At 36.7% G+C, this 24,950-nt stretch overlaps 1 protein-coding gene across 1 annotated transcript; it reads right to left on the bottom strand.

The window, feature by feature from the left end:
• Positions 1–3,353: 3,353 nt before the first annotated feature.
• Positions 3,354–24,237, bottom strand: LOC124157473 (magnesium transporter NIPA2). Its single transcript, XM_046532209.1, has 8 exons — positions 23,750–24,237; positions 23,537–23,659; positions 20,586–20,728; positions 17,507–17,615; positions 17,046–17,146; positions 14,996–15,163; positions 12,335–12,611; positions 3,354–3,862 (listed from the first exon to the last, which is right to left on the bottom strand). Exons 1-8 carry the CDS (start codon positions 23,847–23,849, stop codon positions 3,723–3,725), a joined length of 1,161 nt encoding a protein of 386 aa, XP_046388165.1. The 5' UTR covers positions 23,850–24,237; the 3' UTR covers positions 3,354–3,722.
• Positions 24,238–24,950: the final 713 nt, after the last annotated feature.

Raw genomic sequence — 24,950 nt, 5'->3', positions numbered from 1 at the left:
AAAAACACAAGACAATGCCATTTTATGATATAAACAAGATACAATTGTGGTTCTGGAATGTTTAGCAATACATGCGGCCCCACAAGGGGAGGGGGCATGCACCTCCCATCTGTATCCGCCACTGATGCATTGCCGAAACATTAGACGGGCTCTCCACTGTACCATCGACTCATCTACACTAAGTTCCCGACCCGGCAAGACTGCAGTTTCCATCGTCTCCTAGAAACTGTCTAAAAGAGGTCTTATTTTACAAAGACGATCACTAGGTGCCGCGGCTGTATGTTGCTGTAAAGCATTTCTCTCTTTGCAAGCCGGCGCACCGGTTCCTTTTCATTGGGATATCTTGCAAAATGTAATGCTTGTAAAATCCCGAGGAAATGATCCCTTGCCATAGATTCTCAAAATATCGATCTGCTGAAAAACTTACTGGCTATTACAATATAACCACAATCAAGATTTTTAAAACAATGATTTTTCTGAACGGAAGAAAAAATTCTTCAAGATGACGTCAATTCTAAACAGAAAAGACTAGAGCACACTTCAATAAAAACTTATTCAGCAAAAGTCTCGTAAAAAACAACAAAATTCAAAAATCCGTAGAAAAAAGAAAAATGGGCGTAACCAGAAACGGAGCGCAATGGACAGAAGCTAGGAACCAACTGAAGAGTGGCGTAGTGGCGGCAAACTGAAGGGGCTGAGCGTGGTATCGTTATAAAGCATCAGGAAGGACCCAAGGCCGTGTCATACATGAAAGACATCCGCGCGGGTGGCAAGTCGCGGATGCCATTCATGAATGACATCCGCATTGAATGGGTTAAAAGAGACCTCATGTGTAAGTGTTAATAGAAAATGAACTGTTGCTACAGCATCAGGCCTGGCAGGTAGTAGATAAATTTCCCATTTAGGATTTCATGGTTGTCAAGAATACCTTTAATAGGATTGTTTCCATTAACTTTTACCTCGGTGATATAATCATAGTACAGTGAAACCTCGATATAACGACACCCCACGGTGCACTAATAAATACTCGCTATAGCGAATTGTCGCTTTACCGGAGGTGGAGCAAATAATAGCCAATATACCAGTTGCGAACAGATATACAGGAACAGGAGTGGTGCGGCGACAGATAAACATCTATCCGATAAACGTAAGCATAAATCCAGACGAAAGGGGATGTTTTTTGGCATCACTAAATTTCCTTACCCAAATAACGACTAACTATTCAAACAATTTATAAGCGCCGCACTGAATAAAAATCATGCAAAGCATTGTTTCGTCATCATTATATTTATCGAACGACAGTTTACCACATAAATTTGAGACTGAGCACTCCATTAACTTCATTTCTAACCGATCGCTAGCAATTACAGAGGTTAAGGAGTCTTGATGAAAGTCTTCCGGCGGTGAAACCCTCGCTATGGCGAGAGCCAACACCGAAAGGATCTCGTAAAAACGAATTTTTTAATTATAGGGTCAATTGACGGTGCATCGGCTATCTCTCGTAATAGCGGGGGTGTCGCTATAGCCCGTACTCGCTTTAACGAGGTTCCACTGTACATGTCAAAATCTTGGTCAACTGGTGCGAGAAAATGTGTGAAAAAACCACCAAAATTTTTCTTAAATTCAAGCATCAAAGTTATCCTCTCAGATAGCACCCATTCTCTTTAGTAAATGGAGGAAGGACCTGAAAATGCTGGAGAAATGGGTAATGATTTGTCCATGAAAAGAAAAGTAAACGGAGTTTAAATAATAGCAGAAGTATGTGTTCGCCGTAAAAAGAAATGCTTATCAATAAGCTAATAGGTTAAAATATAATCCATCTCACCTCTTCTCTGATTTATCAACTTTAATTATTATATATTAAAATCTATAACTTTAATTCATGTAGCTTCTTTCTTTTTCCCACACAGTCACCACTGATAGATAAGTTTTTCCATTGTTCTCAATAATTTTTTGGCATAAATATGAATGAATGTTAACATCAGTGGCGGGATTAGCGATGGCTTCCCCAATTTTGGGAGTGCAGATGACCCGCTCAGTCAATGTGACCTTCCACTGACTTTGCACTTCTACCAATTACTACCACTGCTTTACAGATTTCAGGCTTAATTTGAATGCAATTATTGCATATGTCCCTGAAATGACCCATTGGTGAATAAATTTTTTTGAGATGATGTTGTTACATTGTCAGTAGAATTTGTTAAAGTTGCGGAGCACAAACCACTAACAAGGAACTGTGGGTGTACAAGCCTGGAAATACAACCTCAATGGAAGAAGAGTACCTATAATTGATTTTGAGAAGGAGTTGAACTCTAAGTTGTATCAAAAATAAAGCGCTTCTAGAAAAGGTTAACTTTTCTGACCTCACCTCTTTTGCTCTGTTGAGTACAATAGGGTATAGTTGCCTTCATCAAAGAAATTGAAAGGCATTGATTGCGATTCGTTACCCACCATTAGTGTATTCATAATATACAAATTATGTATTTGGTTATAGAACTCACAGTTTAGAAGAATGTTAAGTCAATTTTAACCTCATTTGAAAAAGGCCAGATTGGCGCCCACGCGATGCCACTCCACAGCTAGGTCCCTGTGATATCACATCACAGGGACCTAGTTTCTATACGAGAAGATAGAGGAGTTTTGCATCGTCTAAGATTACCAATGCATGCATGAGGCACAGAGCTCAGGGAAACATCTCTTATTAATCACCTAATAAAACTGTCTATGGTCGGAAAGTTTCCTTCGTTTGATATGGTATTAATAATCCTTATTTAAGCCAAGCGCTACCTGCTAGCAGCCTGTATCACAGCGGCGCACATATCGTCGCCCCAAGGTCACCTCACACGACGGCAGTGGGAACCAGACTGACGTCACATGGGGTTTTTCCCAGCATTCATACTTAGCCGTCGCGTTTTCACACCCTTGAAAATTCTCACTTTTCATTTAATCGCAAAAAAAAATTAAAATTTTTTTCGCGATTTCATTCATTGGCAAAAAAGCCATTTAAAAATCTAAAAGCATGAAATGCATACTCCAGGAGTAAGAATCTTTCGATTTAGTCAATAAAAAATAATAGGAAACCACCCTATTGAAGCTCACCCTCTGCAAAGGAATCTCTCCAAAAATTTCTAGCTATAACCTTGATTATATGCATCTTTTATATTTAATTAATGGTGTACATGGGCAATAGTAATAAACATCTTGAAAACATCAAGTGATGCAAATTGTTAATGCAGTAACGTATAATATTGAAGGAAGCTTGAAATGTTGCACAAGTTTCAAAGGGTAGCTTAAAATGTAAAATTATGAGAAACAGGAAGTTTGATTAATGATCAGAAAAATAAACGCATTAATAATTTACAGACCAAATATATTCACCGTATACAAGTTTACTTTAAATACATGGCTGTGACAAAAATAAATCTTGGGGTAATTTATTTACATAAGCTTTAATATAAAACATAGATTTTTCACAGTCACTACCACTTTGATCACTCAATTTGCAGGTAAAAATTAATCACAAAATAAAATTCTTCGTAAAAATACAAATTAATTAATATAATAGGACCGAAACCTTATCAGCACCAGTCAAAAGCAACATGACTATCAATGGAAACCTCTAAATTAGCATGCCGAACCATGGGCAAACTGGGAGGCCTTGCAAAATCTGAAGGAGACATCTCTCGTACAACTGAAGACTGGGTGGCAAGCATGGGTGTACGTCACCGGCCATTTCTTGCTGAAATACTAGGGCTACTGCCATATGAAATTCTACGACCATGGCTTCTAGCTGCTGCAGCTGCCTCCATGAGACTCTCTTCATCCTCCGCTCCAGAGCTGGCATGCTTTGACACCAGAGATCCTACCAAATATGAAATAGTAGGCTGTCACATAAGTTGAAATTAAAATTCACTCACAATGATATTAAAAAAATTGAGTACCCAGCAACTGGGTATTGGTAAATTACCTGAGATTTCCAAGTTTTCCAGACAAAACTTTTATCTCTCCAAACAAAATGTTGTGTGACACCTGACTACAAGCTCTTTCATGTTTGATGAATTGGTGAGGTTGCATTTGAAGACATGTCACTTGCTTAAGTTGTGCTGCCAAGGCTTTGTTTAGAGGGGAATGTAGCAGAGAGATAAGGCTACTCTTTTGGAAAATAATTCCATTGTACTAATCAAAAGAAATAAATTATGCTGAAAGACCCAAGGACCAAAACCTTAACAGCACCTACTAAATGTGATACACAACCTACTACATGTAACTGTCATTACAGGTGTTTTTTTGTTGTTAACTATAAGGGCCACCGCACACTGGCAAATTTTACTGGGCAACTATTTAGTTGCTTTGTGGAAGTTCAAATGAAACACGCGGCATTGACTGAGCACGGGTGACTTTTTAGTTGCGGCAACTAAAAAGTCGCCCGTGCTCAGTCAACAGTCAATGCTGTGTGTTTCATTGGGACTTCCTCATTACTACTAGAACTATTTAGTTGCTTTGTCAAAGTTGCCAGGGTAAGAGCCCCTAAGAGAATACTGGGTGCCCTTTTTTAATGATTGAACTGAAATATTATTTGACTAGCACATTTTAGGGAAAATAATAAAGAAACTTTGTAGTACAAATTTAAAAAGATTACGATACCAAAAATCCCATCACCCCTTTCTTGGATTAAATAAATATCATGCTGATGCTAAGGAACAGGGTTTTATTGTACTAAATTTTACTATGCATGGCTTCTGCTTAAAGAGAAGCCTCCTAAAAACATTAAGCAGAAGAAGAGACAACTTAGTTGGCCACATTTTGAGGCACGATGGTCTGATGAAGACAATCGTTGAAGGACAAGTGGAAGGGAAAAAGGGCAAGGGACGGCCCCGAATGAGTTATATAGGTCAGGTTATAAAGGATGTAAAAGAGAATAAATATGTAGCTATGAAGAGATTAGCGGATAGGAGAGAGAAATGGAGAGCTGCGTCAAACCAATCTTAGGATTGTTGACTAATGATGATGATGATGGCATTGACATTTAAAAAATCAACTTAAACAACTAATGGAAATGAGTCTTTTCCAGGATAATAGCAAAAAGCAGATGAAAGAAAAAGAAACAAAATACCAGATGTTAGAAATTACAAACACAATTCTGTAATGGAAAAAAACCTTAAAATAATGCAACATTTGAAGGGAAATCTGCCGATGAAGCCAAAATCTTTACGCCACTCACTACAGACTATAACCAATAAGAGCCCAACATACTACTTAAGTAGAAAACATTGTACCAATGTACCTACTTTTGTTGATAACCATAATACAAAATGTGATAACACAAGTGCAATATGACGAAGGAACTTGCCAAAAATGGCCATTGGTACCTTTGCTGTATCACTTATCGATACCCCAGAAAATTCCAGATTCAACTGAGATATCCCTGGTATTTCCATAGAAACTAAAATTTCTTTGTTATCAAAGAGCTAGAAAACCTGAAAAACTAATCTAGTTAATTAAAAATCCTCCTAGAATTTCAGTAAAAAAAACCTTGCTTAAAGTTACTTTCACAGCCACAGAAAAATCTGCTGAATTATTTGGAATATAGATTCTGTCTTCTATTGAAGGAATTCAACCTAACTCAACCACTCATTGGATATGTTTGGCAAAGCCAGAGGTCATCACACTGATCAGTGCTGATAGCTTGTTGCATGTGCAATAGGGTGGGCCAAAAAAAGGTTTTTTTTCCTGATCAAATTTGCCCTGTGCGCGAAAGTTGCGAAATGATATAAGGATCTCGCACACAAAATTTTTTTCAAATCGGATGATATTAACCACTGCCGCCCGAGCTCTAAAGTTTAAAATTTTGCGAAAAATCAGGCTGATTTCAGAATCAAACGGCTATGAAGACGAGGTTTATGAAAATATGGGATAATGGATTATATCAAAGAGTGGATTCATGTTTATAGTTTATTAAAATGAAATTTGAAGTTTTTTTGACAAAATCTATGGTTAAAGAAATGTCAATGAATTAACAACAAAATTAGAGTATAGACCACCCGCACAACACAACTCATTTTTGCCTACATTCTAAAACTCCATTTTGGGGGCTAAATTGCAGGTAAAATAATGTTTATTTCGATTGAATTTCATTTCTTATCAAATAAGTCATCATATGGTGGTAAATAATCCCACAAAAAGTAATAATTAGGTAAATTATTTGAAATTAACATCAATCATAATGACGAATAACGTACCTGTGGAACTATTTTCAACAAGAAATTCAGCCAAGGCTTAGAAAAATCAGAACCTGAACACCAAGCATTTCACTAAGTAGCTCTCTGCTTGTTTCGTAAAGAAACTACCCAGAACTCACCATGAGGAAGAGGCTACCATCGAGTTCCACCGGTGTCCCCCAACCAACCTTCCAAAGGATTTCGGGAGGATTGACGCAATGGTTAGAATAGAGGGAAAGCGTACCAGGTGTGGAGTGAAGTGTGTGATATTTATTGCACCCGAAAATTTCATGGGTAATGATTTGCCCACTTATGAAGAGATGATGAAAATGTTTTTGTACTCTCGGTACATTGAATAAGGAAGTTAAAATACCATTATTTCTCTGTCGGGAATCGCGGAGACAGTGGCTTATGCCATTGAAGGCATTTGGCATAGATCCTCTATCCCAGTTGTTGGATATAGGCAAATTGTTTCACAAATTATTCAATATCATGGAAATAATCGCAATATTCTTCGATCTGTCAAAAAGAATGCTTTCATTGATCTAAGGCAAGACTTTCTTCGTCACACACGTCAGCTTTTTGATGTTGTGGCATGTAAACTGCTTTAGTGAGACTGATTCTGTTCGTGATATTCTTTCGAAAATGCCTTGTTTAGAATGGGAATTCCCTAAGGACAGAGAATTGGCAGGAAAATGAAGATAGGCACCATCGATGTGCAGGAGACCAAAAATAGGAAGACGAGGCTTTGCAGGTTAGAAGGAACAAAGGAACACCCGAATGTTCCACCCTATTTTGTCATAACACTTCTGTTTGGAAGACTCAGGTGATGAAATGACATTGAACAGAGAGTTATGTGATGCAAGTGAAGGAGAGTATTTCATGGAAAAAGGTTAGTGTAAGTAATTTGAAATTGCCAAGATTTGCATCATCCTGTGAATAATTCTGCATGCCAAACCATACCTCTGCAGCACTTGCATCTGCGCACCTAATAGATATCGGGTTGGTTACTCAAGGAGTCAATGTACTTTTTGTTGACAAGAACAAATTTAGAAGGGAAAGAGAAAGATTGCGCACGTCTCTTCGGAGGAATTTGGGAACTGTTAAACTGCAAGCTCTTTACTTCGACGAGAGGAAAGACTCTGCTTTCGTTTATAGTCAATCAAAGTGAAAAACAATAGGTGAGGAGCATGTAACTCTCGTTCAAGAGCCCGGTTCACGCTACCTATGGCATGTCACCCCATGTGTCAGCAAAGCTATTGGCCTCTAAGATTCCATAACGAATTTTCTAGGGGAGGAAATGATCATTATCGATGGACTCCAAGCAATTGTGTGCGATGGAACTGAGGTTAACACCGGAAGCCATGCTGGAGTAATCAGGAGAATAGAAATGGCCCTAAGAAGACCTTTGCATTGGTTTGTTTGCCTGCTTCATTGCAATGAACTATCGTTCAGAACCGTCAAAAGAACTGATGACCCTGGCAAAATTTGTTATCGAAGTTTACGATCCAATGCGGTTTTCAATAAAATTGAGACAATATTGAACAGAAGTCCCGAAGCATATTATGAACATGATTCTTCTTATGAAATATATAGATAGAGACATCAAATTACGCCGTGACTCTATGATTCAGGGAAATGTAATTTTGCTCACCCAGAGAATATTCCGCTTGCAATGTTAGCCGATGAACGCAGACAAACTCGTGCAATGGCCATCACAAATACATTGAAATCGAGAGAAACTCAGCAGGAGGAAATGAGGAAATTCGAATTTTCCAAAGCTAACCTACGATGGAGTGAAGAGTTTTCGGGATCGCCACCGGGTCAGGAACTCCATATCTGCCGACGTTTCGATGTCCGACTTCAAAGCCCTGAGGACGATGAACACTTCACAGCCCTGAGGACGATGACTGAGTCGGACATCGAAACGTCGGCAAATATGGAGTTTCTGACCCATTGGCGATCCTGATAACTCTTCCCTCAGTCCATTCGCCGGGAAAGCACAAAATCTATCTAAACTTCGATGCTCAAAATTATATCGACTTGGTTGACTGTGAGCCAATTGAGGTAAATCAACCACCAATAGTAGCTGGGATGACAAACAAAAACTTGGAAGACCTTGTTACGGAAAGATCTGCATTAGAAGTACCTTTTCCCTGCCATTCACAAGCAGTTGAAAGGATGGTACAAATGATAATGTTAGCATCAAAATCCGTGTGCAGTACAGAACGCAGGCATGGATGGGTATTATCGTGCATAAGAGACGGATAATAATAATAGAATAGAATAATTTTCTCAGAGTAATTGATGTGCTTTCACAATCGTGTCCTTCGGAAGGTTGGCTGGGGGGGACACGGGTGGAACTCGATGGTAGTCTCTTAGTAGATGTAGTCGTAGTAGTAGTAGATGGTAGAGTTCCTCGTGGTGAGTTCTGGGTAGTTTCTTTACAAAACTAGTAGAGAGCTACTTAGTGAAATGCTTGGTGTTCAGGTTCTGATTTTTCTAAGCCTTGGCTGAATTTCTTGTTGAAAATAGTTCCACAGGTACGTTATTCATCATTATGATTGATGTTAATTTCAAATAATTTTCCTAATTATTACTTTTTGTGGGATTATTTACTACCATATGATGACTTATTTGATAAGAAATGAAATTCAATCGAAATAAACATTATTTTACCTGCAATTTAGCCCCCAAAATGGAGTTTTAGAATGTAGGCAAAAAATGAGTTGTGTTGTGCGGGTGGTCTATACTCTAATTTTGTTGTTAATTCATTGACATTTCTTTAACCATAGATTTTGTCAAAAAAACTTCAAATTTCATTTTTATAAACTATAAACATGAATCCACTCTTTGATATAATCCATTATCCCATACTTTCATAAACCTCGTCTTCATAGCCGTTTGATTCTGAAATCAGCCTGATTTTTCGCAAAATTTTAAACTTTAGAGCTCGGGCGGCAGTGGTTAATATTATCCGATTTGAAAAAAATTTTGTGTGTGAGATCCTTATATCATTTCGCAACTTTCACGCACAGGGCAAATTTGATCAGGAAAAAAAACCTTTTTTCGGCCCACCCTAATGTGCAATATGCAACTTGAACTGAATTTCTGTGTTCTTGTTAAATTTTCAACAAATTTGTTTCCACTTTTACAATATGTTATCAAGTGACTAATACTAATTTATTTAAAATGAATTTTTTTTAAAAATAGCAACATTTTCATGCAAACGGCTCTTTAAATGGATCCCTTGTACAGTGATAATGGTGATTCAACATACAATTGAATTCGCTTTACAATCGGTCCTCTGTAAAAGATTAATATTGTAAAGCAAGGTAAATACATTTCATAATACCTGCATATAAAGAACAATGAGTTTAACTTTCAGCATTATGTGAATGAAATACTATATACCTGACTTAATGATATGCATGCAGAGCCAATCCTCATACCTCCCAGGCACCCTCAAAGCAAATTTTTCGCTACATACCAGTCAAATGCTTTTCATTTTTCATGAAAACCAGTTCTCAAGTGAAAAAATAACATTTTTAATTTCAACTATGTAACTCAACAAATTTTGTTTTTCATCTCACAATTTCAGTTCTCTTCTATTCTGTAGAGTGAGGAAGACCATGACCCACCCAAGAGAAACTTACAAAATATGTACCTATGAATATAATTAATAACACTTTTGCAAGAGGTTGAGTAAGGAAAATTATTATATGTATACCCCAATCACCTTTGATCCTCAAATGCCCTTGGAGGTCCAATGGTTGGCAATTTGGGGCAAAGGACCTCATCACTGTCTAAGACGCAATTTATAACCTGTGGGTTGGCATATTGTGTCCTGATAGTTGGCCACGATACCTCAGCAAATTTTGACCACCTAATTTTGGAATCAAATAGTAGACAAAATACTGACCTAAAAACATTGTCATTGATTTTGGCAAACTTTCAAACCTAGGGTATGTCACAATGATTTTTATAAATAGGAAGCCTTCTCTTCCCATAGCTAAGTTAATTTCACTTACTTAACCTCCCCTTTCCAAGTGCTCCACTAACCCTTCACAATATGCGAGGGATAGGAAATGATGACAAACTACTGTCAAAAAAAGATGTCAAGTTATCAGAGTTTGAAGTGATGTATTTTGGTAACTGCGTGATTGTTTGATATGAAATTAACAGAAAATGAAAGTAAATTTATTTTTATGTATCCACAATATCATCAACAACTAATTTGGCCTTTACAATTTTTAATTTCTGCTTTGAAAGATTGAAGATAAGGATTTTTACTGCGGTAACCAACACTCAATTTTGTGAGTCTCACATTTCTGCTTCCTAGGACATGGCCCATCACTACCCAGCCATTACATCACTCACTACACTATCAGTCAAATCTGCAGTGGAACTTACAGATCATAGCAGAATTTTCAAGAGCGTCACTACAGAACTGGAGTGCGTAAATCTGGAAAAGGGTCTCATAATGTACACAGTGCTAATGCGGAACAGCACTAATTGGAACATCATTAATAAGGGAGACCATGTGTACATAATCATTCATGCTCTCGTAAGTAGTATTTAGTCATTTTTATGACTTACGGAGGGATTTTGAAAGAATGGAAATTTTTCAAAAAAGAATACCTACTTCCAACCTCAAAATTAATAAGACTGCCAAAAAGGTTACACATTCTACAACTTAAAGAAAATTACATAAAGGAGACTCAAATGACATCATTTTGAACACCATAATAACAGCATTTTGATTAAATTTTTAAAGAAATTAAATTAGATCAGAATTATGAACTTAAATTTTTATTTACAATGACACCTTAATAACTTATAACATGCACCTTAAGCTGCACCATACTTGTTAGTCACACACTCATGCTTGTCTCATGCATTTTCACCATTCGCAAGAGAAAGATTTTCAATTTAAATATTCTCTCTCCTCATCTCCAAACATTTTTCTAATACCTTAAATGGAAATCATGCTGAAACCCATGCATGCAGACAAGTTTTTTTTTACAAGATTACAGATTCAATTTTTAGCTAAATTTAACGCACTGTTTCGTGCTGTAGGACATCTCATGCAATTCTATAATAAAATTATTTTTTCTGAACAAAAAAAAAATCAGTTATTCTTGCTCTCAAGTTCATGAACGTATACTTACGGGGCATACATTACGTGAGGTGATGTTGATGATTTTAGTGAGATATCATGAGAATTACTTGACCCCCACACCTCTCCCTCTAATCCCTCTTGAGATTGTCCAAAATGTGTATTTTCAGTGTCAATACATTAATCTATGCTTCATTGCGTTGGATTTATAAAAATAAAATGTTGTTTAATGATATTTATTTAAGATTAGTTCAAACTGGTATTTAAGATTACTAAGATCGTAATGTAGAATCACATTTTACACTTTTTCTTGTAGAATAAAAATTACGTGATACTTGTCAGGACTCCCCTTCTCTCCCACGTGAGAAGGGTGAGGATCCCTCCCTGCCTAAACGCCTCACGTAATTAATGGATGCCCCCTAAGTAATGGAACAGCAGTAACAAAAACAGAGCACATAGTCTTGATGACCCAAAAACCATGACCACTTTCAGGTAAAATTAAGTGAGAGAGCAAATTATAATAATTTTTAAGAGCATATTTAAAATTGAACATTCTCTGCGAGCACTGAATACTTTTCCCTGCTTTAATCATTATCATTTAAAGTATTTCATTTTCTATACAACTCAATCACTATTCCCATCAACCATTATTGCCATAGAGTCATAAGTATTTGAAAATCTTCACCCATACTCATCTACACCAATGTGAATCACATCATAACATGTTTAAATACAAAGAATATTGAAAAAAAAACATAAAAGGGATGACAATTTGTTGAGCCATAAGAAATTTTCAATTTCTGTCTTCAAATAAGTTAAATAAATAAGCAGCTTTTGCCACTCTTTACGTTATTCAATTAGTATCTGATATATAAATTTTAGATGGATAAATTAATGTGGACCAGCCTCAAGGATACAAAAATTACTCTGCTGACTAAGGAGGACCCTTAAGTACATATTTAGTAATTATATACTACCCTAGAAAATTTTGACTCACCCCTAGAAGATGAATTTGAAGGCCCACCAGGAATTAATTCTCTCTTAGGCTGTAGAATACCACGTACATCCCCAAAGGAGATATCAAGATCTTTGAAGGCATTCAATAAGAAAATAGCTACAATCACAGTGAGAAACCCACAGAGGCTTCCCAAAACATCTTCTGCTGACATGTGCTGCCACTCTCGGAAAAGGATTGCTGAAGCACAGATGACCAGAGTTGTGAATAGTACATAATACACTGGGGTCACAACACTAGTATTAAACACATCCAAAGCCTGAAAAATAAGAAAAAGTAATTATGAATGGATTAAAACAAAAAATCGAGAGCACAGCATGAAATCAAAATGAATACTAAATTGAATATTTCTGTACTGGAATTCCAGAATTGTAGATTTTCTTTATTAATATCATCGATTCCGATATCAAACGATGACTTTAGAATGTTAATTTTTCCATAGAAGTATGATATAATTACAGCAGACTCCCGATTATCAGGCTGCGATTTATCCGGGTTGCGGATTATCCGTGCATGATTTTCACTCTAGCTCAATTTTTTCCACGATCTTTAAAAAAAATAATGAAATCGGACGCAAAATTATTGGAATTGCTGCATTAATGCAAGGAAACACCGGGCTTGTTATTTCAATTAGAATCCCCTTCGTAAAACGGAAGCGATCACGCCCTGACTGCATTCACGGGAGCACCGTGCTCTTGTTTTCCAGGCCTTGCAGTGCGCAACCTCGCTCCCTGAACACGGATACACGTCTCGCAGCAGTTACAACCCGAACAACTTGTGCGAGATGAAACTACGTGGCATAGTGCCTGACAGTGTAGTTTCCGACGTCGATCAGTGGTTTTGAAGCATTCGTGCAGGCCACTTTTCTGTATGCGTGATCTCACAGCCACGGATGTTTGGTTTTCGAAACCAGGCCTTACATGGAGCATTAATAATACGAGTACAACCATGTTATCGCCACTAAAAAGATGGCGAACTGGCAAAGAAAGCTCTCATTGAGTTCGGGAAGCACTCTAAAATAACAGAATACCTGCACAAATATGCAATAATATATTGTTTGTTACAGGTATTAAGAACATTGCAAGACATTAAGTGAAAGTTTGGGTTATACGTGTTTTCCGATTATTCGTGCCGTCTCTCCCCATCATTAGCCCGGATAATCGGGAGTGTACTGTAAAGTCAATCATTATAAGCCGTATTGGGTCATGCAGTGCACATATTTGTAGGAGAATCAAATTACAAATTAAAATAAAGGCAGGATACAACAATAAGTGCTTAAGAAAAAATATTCCATGTAGTTGTATAGATACTCTTAGTGAAGTATAAAACTCTAGCTCTGCTGATACCAGCTGATATGATGAACCAAAATTACTATTCAGGTGAAATCATGAGAAATGATTACTGAAATTTTACCATTTTCGGCTTACTGTCCCCTTGCCGACTCTCAGTATTGTTTATGTAGTTTGACATGTCTTTCCAAGTTTATTCACAAAATAAATCCTCTGTTATAGTCGTTAAAAAGTTCATCTATAATTATTTCTTCACTAATGTAGTGCAAAAATTTTCGTCTCTTAATTTAGGCCAATTTAATTACTAACCATTTATTTTTACGTTAGTTTGACATAGCAACACTATTTATGCTAAGTTTGCAACAACTTTCTTTTCTTTGATTATTTACAATGCCTAGGAGAAAACAACCTAACTTGGTTCATCAATCAAATTTGTGACGAGCCATCTTACGTGCTAATCATACTGATGATCAGCATGAAACAGATTATATTAATAGCCGTATTGGCACGGCAGAATTGCGTTCTAGAGTGACTGAAAATGAAGGAGATATGCTTCAAATGTAACTAGTTCGTGCACATCAAACACAACAACAGCGAGCACAACACAATGAAATTGAGCAATTCCGCAGATGCAGTGTTCCTGGGGTCCAGGAACAAGTAGCATTCAACTATGATTCGGAAGTAGTCTATTGTGCTGACAAATCAGTAACGATGGGAGAAATGAAAATCATTTGTCAATACAGCAAGGCATTAAAATACAGCGGTAAATCTACTGGATTATGTTGTGCTGGAGGAAAAGTAAAATTGCCACAATTGGTGCCATCACCAGTCTAATACCAAATATTTTTTAAGGTTTTTGGTATCTACGGTGGAACCATGTTAAAGCGAGTAAGGGCTATTGCAAGACCCCCATCATTATGAGAGATAGTAGATGCACTATCAATTGACCCAATGATTGGAATATTTTAAAAAAATCGTTTTTACAAGGTCCTTTTTGGGTTGGTACTCGCCATGGCTCGAGTTTCCATCACTGGAAAAACCTTCACCAAGAGTCCCTAATCTCTGTAATTGTTGGGGACCTGTTAGGAATGAAGTTAACATGAAGTGCTCAGTCTTAAATTCATGTGGTAACCTGTGGTTCGACAAATATGTCATTCATTTTGGTGAAAATATAGTGGAAATTTAGTGATGCAAAAAAAATCGCCTCTCCTCTGGATTTATGCTTAAGTTTATCAGATAGAATAATATCCGTCACCACACCATCCTGTTCCTATATGAGTGTTGAAAATAGGTTAACTGGCTATTATTTGCTCCACCTCAAGTAGAGCGATAATTCGCTACAGTGAGTGTTTACCTTATTCAGATAGTTCATTTGCACAATAATGCATCCAATGAGCACAGCCAGCAACAGCCATGTGAACCAGTTGCCCAATTCAGATGATTGACCAGTAAGTGTAGACTTCAGGGCAAGTCCAACTCCCTTGCAGCTCATGACTGACAGAGATCCAATTGCAGAACATATCTATAATGGATAGCTCAATTAGTTTTCCAGCAAAAACCAAGTACATTTTTTATAAAACATGCATGAATTTTACACACCCAAAGTAATATTTTCAAAGACCTTCATCAAAGCTACCTTAGCAAGTAAAACCTGTGACTTCAAAACTGCAAAATCAGCCCAGAATAATTGATGGACACCAGATATTAGGGATTCAAGTAGCACCAATATGCATATATCACAAATGTCCAACTAGTTTGGTCATTTAATGGGATATTTATCAATGGCAGAGGCACCTAATGGCACTAAGCGTTACCTCAAAAATTGGTGAAGGAAAGAGAGACAAATGGATGGAGACAAGTGCAAGGCATGAGAGGCATTCCCATTCATAAGACTTACGTATGTGCAATTTGTCTCTTGAACCTTCCTTTGCACAAATGGAAAAAAAATGGAAGGCTTGGCTGGATATGTATGTATAGCCATGGCTGGAATAACTTACTCGATGAGCAACTGACTTAATTCTTCATTGTGTCCTTGCAATATATTGAAAGATGAACAAAGGAATAGTAAACTTTGACCAATAAAATTTCAATCATGAGGGCATACAGACTTTCATGAAATATTTCAAATGATAAAGGGTCATTATAAAAACTTCAAACTTTTCCACAATAAAGTTAGAATACAAAATTTGTATAAAAACATCTTCCACTAAGTGAGCCTTATTCAATTTAGAGTGCATCTATTAGTGATAGTTAAGTCCATTTCTTTCGATCAGTGCAAAGTTGTCACTTCCAAGAATTCTTTTTCAGATTTGGGTCTGAATTGGTAGGTATAGGATGACAAAATAAACATTTTGAGGAAGCAATAAGTCTAGAATTGGCGCAACTAATTTTGTGAATGGATACCAGCATGCAAACGCATGCATACGATAGGACATAAAGCCCCTGCTGTCATGAGGTAAACCTGACTCAGCAAACAAGCACTCCAACAGTGATTGCTCTTAAATGCCATCCAAAGAATAGCCACAACAAAGTTTTCTCAGTTATTTGAATGGCTTACAATTTCTGTACATTTCCCCCTTTCCTTTACGGGGATAAGATAAGATCAAATAAAATTGGGACACTACTGTAGTGCGCTTCAAAATGAGGCGTAGAGTAAACTGGCCTAAATATAAAATGAAGTTTGCTTTTAACAAAGAATCTCATTGACCCCTTCACCCTCGTCATCAGTAGGCAACACTGAAATATATGCTTCATTAATGAAGAAGGCAATGATGGGATTTCACTTTTCTACCAATAATCTCGGAAAATCCATAAAGTTAACTACACCAGGACATCACTATCTGCTAAATAACACTAGCTTAAAAGAGGATCTTAAGGAAAACAACCATCTTTCTTTAAGTTTTACAACAGCAAGGAACGATGATTTGCCTTACAGATAATTGTACCACCTCCAACTATACTAAGGGAAAGCCACTGTCAAAATGGATTAGCACAGATGTTACAACAGATTCACGACAAAAAAAGGGTGAAGCATATATAGGTATGTACAAGTATACATTGCACTAACTTTTTAACATCACACACTGACATAGTTGGCTGTTACATCAGCCTTAAGTTACTGTACAAACAAAGGAAATGCTCACATCAGTTAATCAACTTAAAAATTTCAGCTAATTGAATTGCTTTTACTATAATCATGATTATTTTAGAAAATAACAAAATTTTGCAATTAGAACTCTATCCAGCCCCAGAACTTCCCATTAGTAGGACATGATCGAATAATTTATAGTAAAAACTCTCCAATTGGACACATTTAGGGAAAAATGTTTTGTAAATAGCATCCAAACTGATATTCTAACACATAGCATGTATACATGAATTAATCATGTTCATGTGATACTTACAGTTATATAGATAAGAACATTGGAATGTCCTTGGCGTGGAGATAAGTAGAGCCCAAAAAACAATGAGACTAGAAAAATTATAGACACATACACGATAAATCCTGAAAATAAAGAAATATTGTTATGAATAAATGAGGGAAATAAAAAAGTAAAAATAAATAGGTAAATAGGGTCCACACTTCGCCACATAACTATTAACTAAATTAACAACAAAAAGATTCAGTACAAGAAACAGTAGTAATACATAGTAGAAATAGTAGCATAAGTACATGAGAGCATGTATTGACAAGTCCTTAGGCAAATACCAGAATATTAATGAGAGAAAATTTCATACACATATCTACTGGCTAAATGAACGATGATGAATACACAAACAATGCCACACCAAACAATTCATGATTTATGTATCTTAAAACATACAAATCCACATATCTGATTATCTCATATCATTTCTCACAAACCTGGAGCTTGAGCGTACTCTTGGAGAACTTGGAGATTTTCCACTTCAACCTCCTTAGGGGAATGAAGAACAATCACAGTAGACCCAAGGATACAAAGAACACAGCCGAGCTGGAGAAAGCAAACAATGACCAATAATCAGCATTTTTGGGGAACTGGACACAAATTCAATCCTGGCCAAGATATTTTTCAAAAATTCAACATCATCTGGGAGCAGCTGACATTAAGATATAAAGGCATAGAAAATAAAGAGTGGGATGGAAATGATCAATTTACTAGGATATGATAGTTCAGTGATGAGAAAAAGGGGAATGCAATGAGGGATATATGTCATAGCATGGAAAGAAAATGTATTATCAGATCATCAAGCGCTACCTGCTAGCAGGGTATTCTACGCTACCGCCATGCTCGGCAGCAAGCAGCCTGCATCGTAGTGGCATTCATAGCCACGCACCCAGGTGGACTCACACAGCAGCAGCCAGACGTCACATGGGCTTTTCCCAGCATTCATACTTAGCTGTCGCGTTTTCGTGCGCTTCAAAATTTTCACTTCTATTTAATCACGAAAAATAGATATCGTCATTTAAAAATCTAATAGGGTGAAATATTTACTCCAGCAGTAATAATCTTTTAATTTAGGCAATAAAAAAATAATAGGAAACCACCCTATTAAAAACCAAACTTTAAGGGAAAAATGATATCCAGCATTAAATCAAGTTCTTGTAACATATTACAATTTTACAAAAGGTCATTGAACTAACAGGACAATACTGAATTGAAACGATCTTCCAGCAGAATTGCTTGAACACAACCCAATTAAGTATTGTTAAGAAACATTGAATGAATCACAAGGGTACATCTACTTTTTCTCTGTAAACCTGTAGTGACCCTTATTAACATTGGGTGAATTTCTCATGAGCAACTTCATTTTTCAGGAGCTTGGAGGAATTATAACAAGCTGCATACAGTAAACAAAACATAATGTAAGCAAAAACTCTGAGCATTCCAAAAATTACGCAAATAGAAGGGTGGATAAACAAAAGAGAAGTTTGCAGTTTAAGCAGTCCACACATTAGAATTTTGAAAGAGCAAAAAATTAAATTTTGTACATGCAGGATGATCCACGAATATTTAGGTTGAAGGCAGGCGGTAGAAAAATGTATCATATTATTTCCTTGTATTTACATGATTCATGGAATTTCTGCTATTGCTGACTTTGCGACAGCAATAATTACGTACAGATTAAATTTTCAATAAATATACGTATATCGATAATTGTTTCCATAATTACAACTAATATTAAACAAAACTATTATTAGAATACTTGATTAACTACCAGAAGTATCTTAAGTTTCAAAATGTTGCCAGAGTGTTCCTTGTCTGGCATATAATGGAGGCAACTACCTAACTTATTGTCACTGGGGCTATAAGAAAATTGATAGGAGGAAGGGCATAAGAAACATAATGATGGCATCCTTTATTCCTATTTCCATAAAACAGGAAATATGCCTACATTTCAAATTCATCTTTTGATGTCATATACTACACTTGCAGACAGGGATATGCCTCACATCATATGGAAACTTGACCTGAAGGAAATTAGAGGCCCCTTACTTCGGTAGCGGATTTAGGGGGAGGGTCATGACCCCCCCAAATTTTTTCAAATATTTTTAATCCTTATAAATTTAATAGTTTTTATACCCTTGTAAAAGTGTTAAGGGAGTGTATATGCAAATGCATAACCACAAGTCACAAACATGAGAGAAGTTTGAGTTGTATTTATCGTAGGGCATAGCACTCCCTGTACAATATTTTACAAGGGAGAGCGACCCTCTCTCCTGGGGGTTATTCCAAGGTCATATTATACCAAGGTCATAAACTCCCCCAAATTTGATACTGAATCCACTCCCTGCCTTACTAATTAGTGAATGAAACTAAAGTGCCTTCTAGGGAAACCGCTGGGACTGCTATTAGCTATAGGTTCAGGGATTCATGGAGGCCACTGATCAGGCAACCTACCTTGTTTAAGGCATATGTGCAGGAATAAATCATAGAATGAATGCTCACACTTGGAACAAGGGTCATAATGTAAACTCACAAATTCCCAAAGGAAGGGATTTTACATCATTTTATTTGCCTGTGTCCACTTACATACCTAAAAATGCTTCATTGCTCATTACTTAAATCTTCTTAAAATTTTACACTTCGTTTAATGTTCAAATCCAAGATTTCATATTTTTATCATACTACTAAAAAGCAAATTATACTTTCTCCATCATCAGTGGATTTAGGGGGGGACATGCCCCTCCCCCACCCACCCCTGATGTTTAAAAAAATAGACAAAATTTTTAACATGGTTATCATTACGTTCATTTTGTTGTGTATATTATGGAGCCTAAATCATTTAATTTCATATTAATAACTTTCATATTAAATAAAGAGCATATTTCACATAGTGATTGTTTTACGTTGTTTTTAATCTCAAATATAAGAACACCGTTTGCCTGTAGGGCCCTTGTGTCCGCCCCCAGAAAAAATTCTGGATTCCACCTTGTTCTCAGATAAAACAATGTTCAAAATATCCGTTGTTTGACTAGTCCACTAGTCTTTTAACATTACCTTTAATATGTTTTTAAGTTACCGCCATTAAAGGCCTTTTTCCAAATACAAGTCAGTTCCAAATTAATTCAATCTCTGCCACCATTTAGTTATAAATGTGCACCAGCAATCAAGAATGCATAACTTTACTGATGCTATGAGAGGGGCATTAAGTCAACATGTGATATCATGTACGTCAAAATTATCAAGATTAAAGATATACAAATAAAAATATCTCACCCTTTACCATGAAAATCATACCTTCAAGAAAAGTATAAGCTTGTATCGAAATACATCTTAGCTGGAGCATATTTTACTATGGGGGAAAAGGTAGTGGACTGATAAGCACTCCCCATTGACATGTGCAAGACAAATCTTCCAAATGTCATCTTTATTGAACCATGTGACACTTCATCATTCAAATACAAATCTTCTCTCACATACAACTACATGTAATAAATAGGTTGTTGACTTATTCCTTACCTTGCCAAGTAGATTGAGATTTTCATGAAGGAAATAGGAGGAGAGGATGGCAGACACTAACACACTAAGTGCACCAAGGGGAGTGACAAGCGTTGCAGGAGCAAAAGCATATGCTGCAAAGTTGGCTGCCTCGCCAAGTCCCACTAAAAGTGCAAACAAATATGATATGCCATTTTGAGCTAATTATATTCACTAAAACCACAACAGGCCTTCAAGCAAAATTAAATCACAAGAGAATACATCCTTAGTGCTACAAAAGAAGTTAAGGGCCAGCTTTATCTAGTGTCAAGTCCATCCCAAAATAGAGGTGAAGGAGCAATTGCCTGAGGCAAAGCTAAAGGAATCTAAAATTCTATTTTAGCGAATTGGCCCCTCAAAAATAATGTGTACTTGATGAGTAATGGTACCAAACATAATAATGATATGCTAATTACTCTTCAATGACTTCACCACCAGTGACACAGATCTCAGACACAGCCTCTGTACATCTCCTTGTCTCATTTCAGCCCTCTAGATGATTTCCCAAGACTCAAATGCATCAAAGAAATCAGTCTCCCAGTGCTTATGAATCACATTTAGCCAGGTGCAAGCCTGAAGCAGCAGATAGGCATTTGGACATCCCATTCAGTCACATGGGAGACACTACCCGCAAACAACCCGACTCCCACACCTTTCAAACGCTCTGATGCAACATACTGCATGCAAATTAATGTTAAAAATGTCTTTTTCATAGCCTCCTTGGACATTTTAAAATGGATGACTGAGCTCATACGTATAATAGATGAATTTCTGACATTTTAAAAATGCATTCTCAGCCTCCCGATTTCCCTTACACTTCACCACAGGTATTTTCTGTGTTTATAACTTATTAGCAGAGAGAAAGCAACATTCCTCTGACATTCAGTCAATATGATTACTATTAACCCATTAGTGCATAGCGTCTGAAACATCGGATGTGTGCCATGTCTCACATAAATACTTCTCTAGTCGATAAATTCAATGAGTCAACTAAAATATTAGCGGGGGGGGGGGGGGTGAAGACAGACATCCATTTGAACTTAATAAGGTATTAAAATGTAATTAAAATGTAGCGCAAGTCAACTGGAGCCCATAAAAAAATAAAATACACACGTCCGATATATCGGACGCTATGCACTAATGGGTTAATGCGAAAATGTTGGATAGCCTCAGCGGTAGCAGGGTAAAGTCTTTTCCTGCCGAACCAAAGGCTGAGGGTTCAAGTCCCGCCTTGGCATATTACAACTATCCTGGGTATGGATGTTCAAAAATGTTTATTACTAGCTTGCTACGAAACCCAAAGTAGCACCAACTGTTTTGGTGGTGTGAAAATAAATCAAGAAAATACAGAAACAAAAAAAAACTTACCAGCTTAAATTTTCAATGGCAAATTATTTCATCAGAAAACAAAGCTGAACCTAGCAATTGTGGCAATAGTTAACTTTTTACAAATGAAGTTAGCTCATGCAATAATAAAGGTGTGCAAGTTTTCAAGGTTTTCACGAGAGGCTTGCAAATAAGAGAAGCGACACCAGAAAGGGTGCACATGTATGAGCATTAATGAGTTTGGTTCTTCAGATTCACTATTTCAAATGTCAAAAGGAAAAATTAAAAATTGGATAGAAAAAGTGAAGTCATTATAAAATGTACACAATATCATGAAAGACACATTAACTCCAATTAAAACTTTTAATTATGGGGAGTTAAAATTAGTTGTTAAGTCGTGGCACAGCCTGTTAGCAGCAATAATACCAACTTCCATTTTAGTAATCCTAACACACATGAGACTTATCTCCTGATTTTAACTTCATTTATATTAAAAAGTTTAGCAAAAAAATAGGCTTAAACAGAGAGAAGAGAAAAAAAGCAGCATGTGGCTCCATTAGGATAAGCCCTTTCACATATAGTGATAAAACAATGGCCATGCCAATATTTCAGCTGTTAAGCACCCAAAATTCTAACCGGAGAGTAGAATCAAACTTCAGACATTAAAAAAAATGAGGAATCGCAACGAACATCAACAATTTCATTCACATGATGACATACACCAGTAGTATATTCTTCCTCTCCATCCCACTAAAGGAAATCCATTCTATTATATCCGGTCTGTACATAGTTAGGCCTCATAATATAACTAAATGCAGCACGATGTAATTACACTCAAGTTAGGAAGCCAAGTATATTTTTGTTCAAGCTCAGTTTTAAAAGAGAAATAAAATTGGCATATTTGGCTTTAAGTGAGCCTAATACTTGATATGTATTAAATGTTAACAACAATTTAAGACTGATCATTAATACAGACATACACTGATACAGAGATAGCCAGTCAGGTACTATAAGCTAAGTTTTTTAACCAGATCGAAAACATTTTCTCTCACGTCTAAATGTTCATTATGTAATAAGTACACATTTACATTAGAAATTTTGAAGATTGCACATGAGTGAACAAAAGGCGAGACTATTCTGCTAATAAAAATGAAAAGGTGGGTTGTAAAAAGCACAGAGGATGAGTAAGTAGTGAGGACTTATACATGAGTCACACTCAATCCCTATCGACCCTATGCAAAAATATCAAGATATCTTGCAATCTACTGGCAATCAAAGTGACATCGTAAAGACAAGCGAGTATGCGCTTAAAGATTCTCAGGCTCAGCACTTGAATATTAGGTGCATTCCAGGGTGATACGCAATTGACAAGCGTAGATGACAAAAAAGTAAGTTCCTCCAATTACCACATTAACTGACGATTTGCGAGTCATATTCAAGACAAAACATGTCAATGCTTCTCTCAGTATCCCTGTAAATTCATTCACTAAATACTATAAGCCGAAATGAATAAATTAAATACAAAAAGAGGAAAATTATAATGAAGAAACTTGAAGCGCAAAATACTGGGATAACTGGAAAAGTACAATACTAGCGTAAAAACTCACTCGAAAAAAATCCTGCCCACCACACCCATTCCTTTAAATATCCAAATCCTCCAGCACCAGCTCGGATACCACCTCTTCGACTAAGTTTGATCAATGCTCGCTTTTTTATTATGAAGCTAGACCCTGAAAAATAGTAAGTAATAATATCATTTTAGTATCGTTTAGTATCATTATCACAAAGCACTTTCACGGGTATATTCATAGTTACCCTACCTATGAACAAACTTGAACTAACTGCCAGGCCCAAACCGATATAGTATCCAGTTGTATCATACAGTATCTCAGTGTCATCACTAGACGTTCCCGAAGACATATTAGAGTTTTAGCAGATTAGATCGATTAAATTAAAATACACAAAATTCATCAGTGTCGCTGACAGTTCATCTCGGAGACAATATTATGCCACACGGATTGTAGTCACATCCCACGATCGTTATCTTTACGTAAGGCCTTCGTCACTTGCTTTCAATGATTAACTAGATGCAACGGTGAAGGGGAAATCGATGTCAGATATGGAACGCATATAATGGCCGTCCTTTCATCGCAGCGAACGTGAGGAACTAGCATGACAAACCCACACATAAATAACTTCATTCATCAATAAGAAAGTGGTTTATCAGTTTCCCCGGTTTCCCTTGTTTTCACTTTGTGGAGATCCCAACACGCAACGCTTGCTTGGATGAGAGTGCCTTTATCCCAAGATTTCATTTGCATCCAAATGGCCAATGGGCGGATGGATTATAAAGATGGCGGTGATTTTGAATTTAATATCAATCGCTTCAAAAGTTAGTTTACGACATAATATCTCCTACTTTAAGGCATTAATACCACCCCATAAAATTTCTATCTATATAAATTTTGTATTTAGTTCCAAGACCGATTGACGTACACACAATGTCACTGACGACCATGAACGTCAGCACATATTTTCATTTTTTCCAGGTAGGTTTCATTTGTATTTCAGCGGTGGTGTGACTAGAAATATGCTTTGACAGGGGATGAAGGAGCCTAAGGGTGGCCCCCTAGACAACGGGCGGGGTCCTGAAAAATTTTTGTAAAATTACATGCCTGAAAATACATTTACATCATTTTCAAGCAGATGCAGTTGTAATACGTCAAAACTAGACAATAGTTTTAAATATTTTTTTTATTTCTCTGAGGCTTTGGGGGAACTATGCCCGTCATAGTTATGCCACAGCATTTCAAAGTATGTTCTTATTGTTGCAATTATTGACTATAGTCTATTAGCTAATTTTAAGAAGGAAGAAATTATAATTTCTTCCTTCTTAAAATTAGCTAATCACACTGATAGCAGAGTGTATAAAAGGAACTTGAACATCTTTCTTTTCACTTACTTTACTTACAACGCACAAAAACAAGGCATGTTACTCATAGAGTGCGTTCGGGGAGCTCG

Source organism: Ischnura elegans, chromosome 4 (assembly GCF_921293095.1).
Source record: "Ischnura elegans chromosome 4, ioIscEleg1.1, whole genome shotgun sequence".
Taxonomy (NCBI): Eukaryota; Metazoa; Arthropoda; class Insecta; order Odonata; family Coenagrionidae; genus Ischnura; species Ischnura elegans.
The sequence above is the reverse complement of the archived record's forward strand: the minus strand, read 5'-3'. Positions and strand labels throughout refer to the sequence as shown.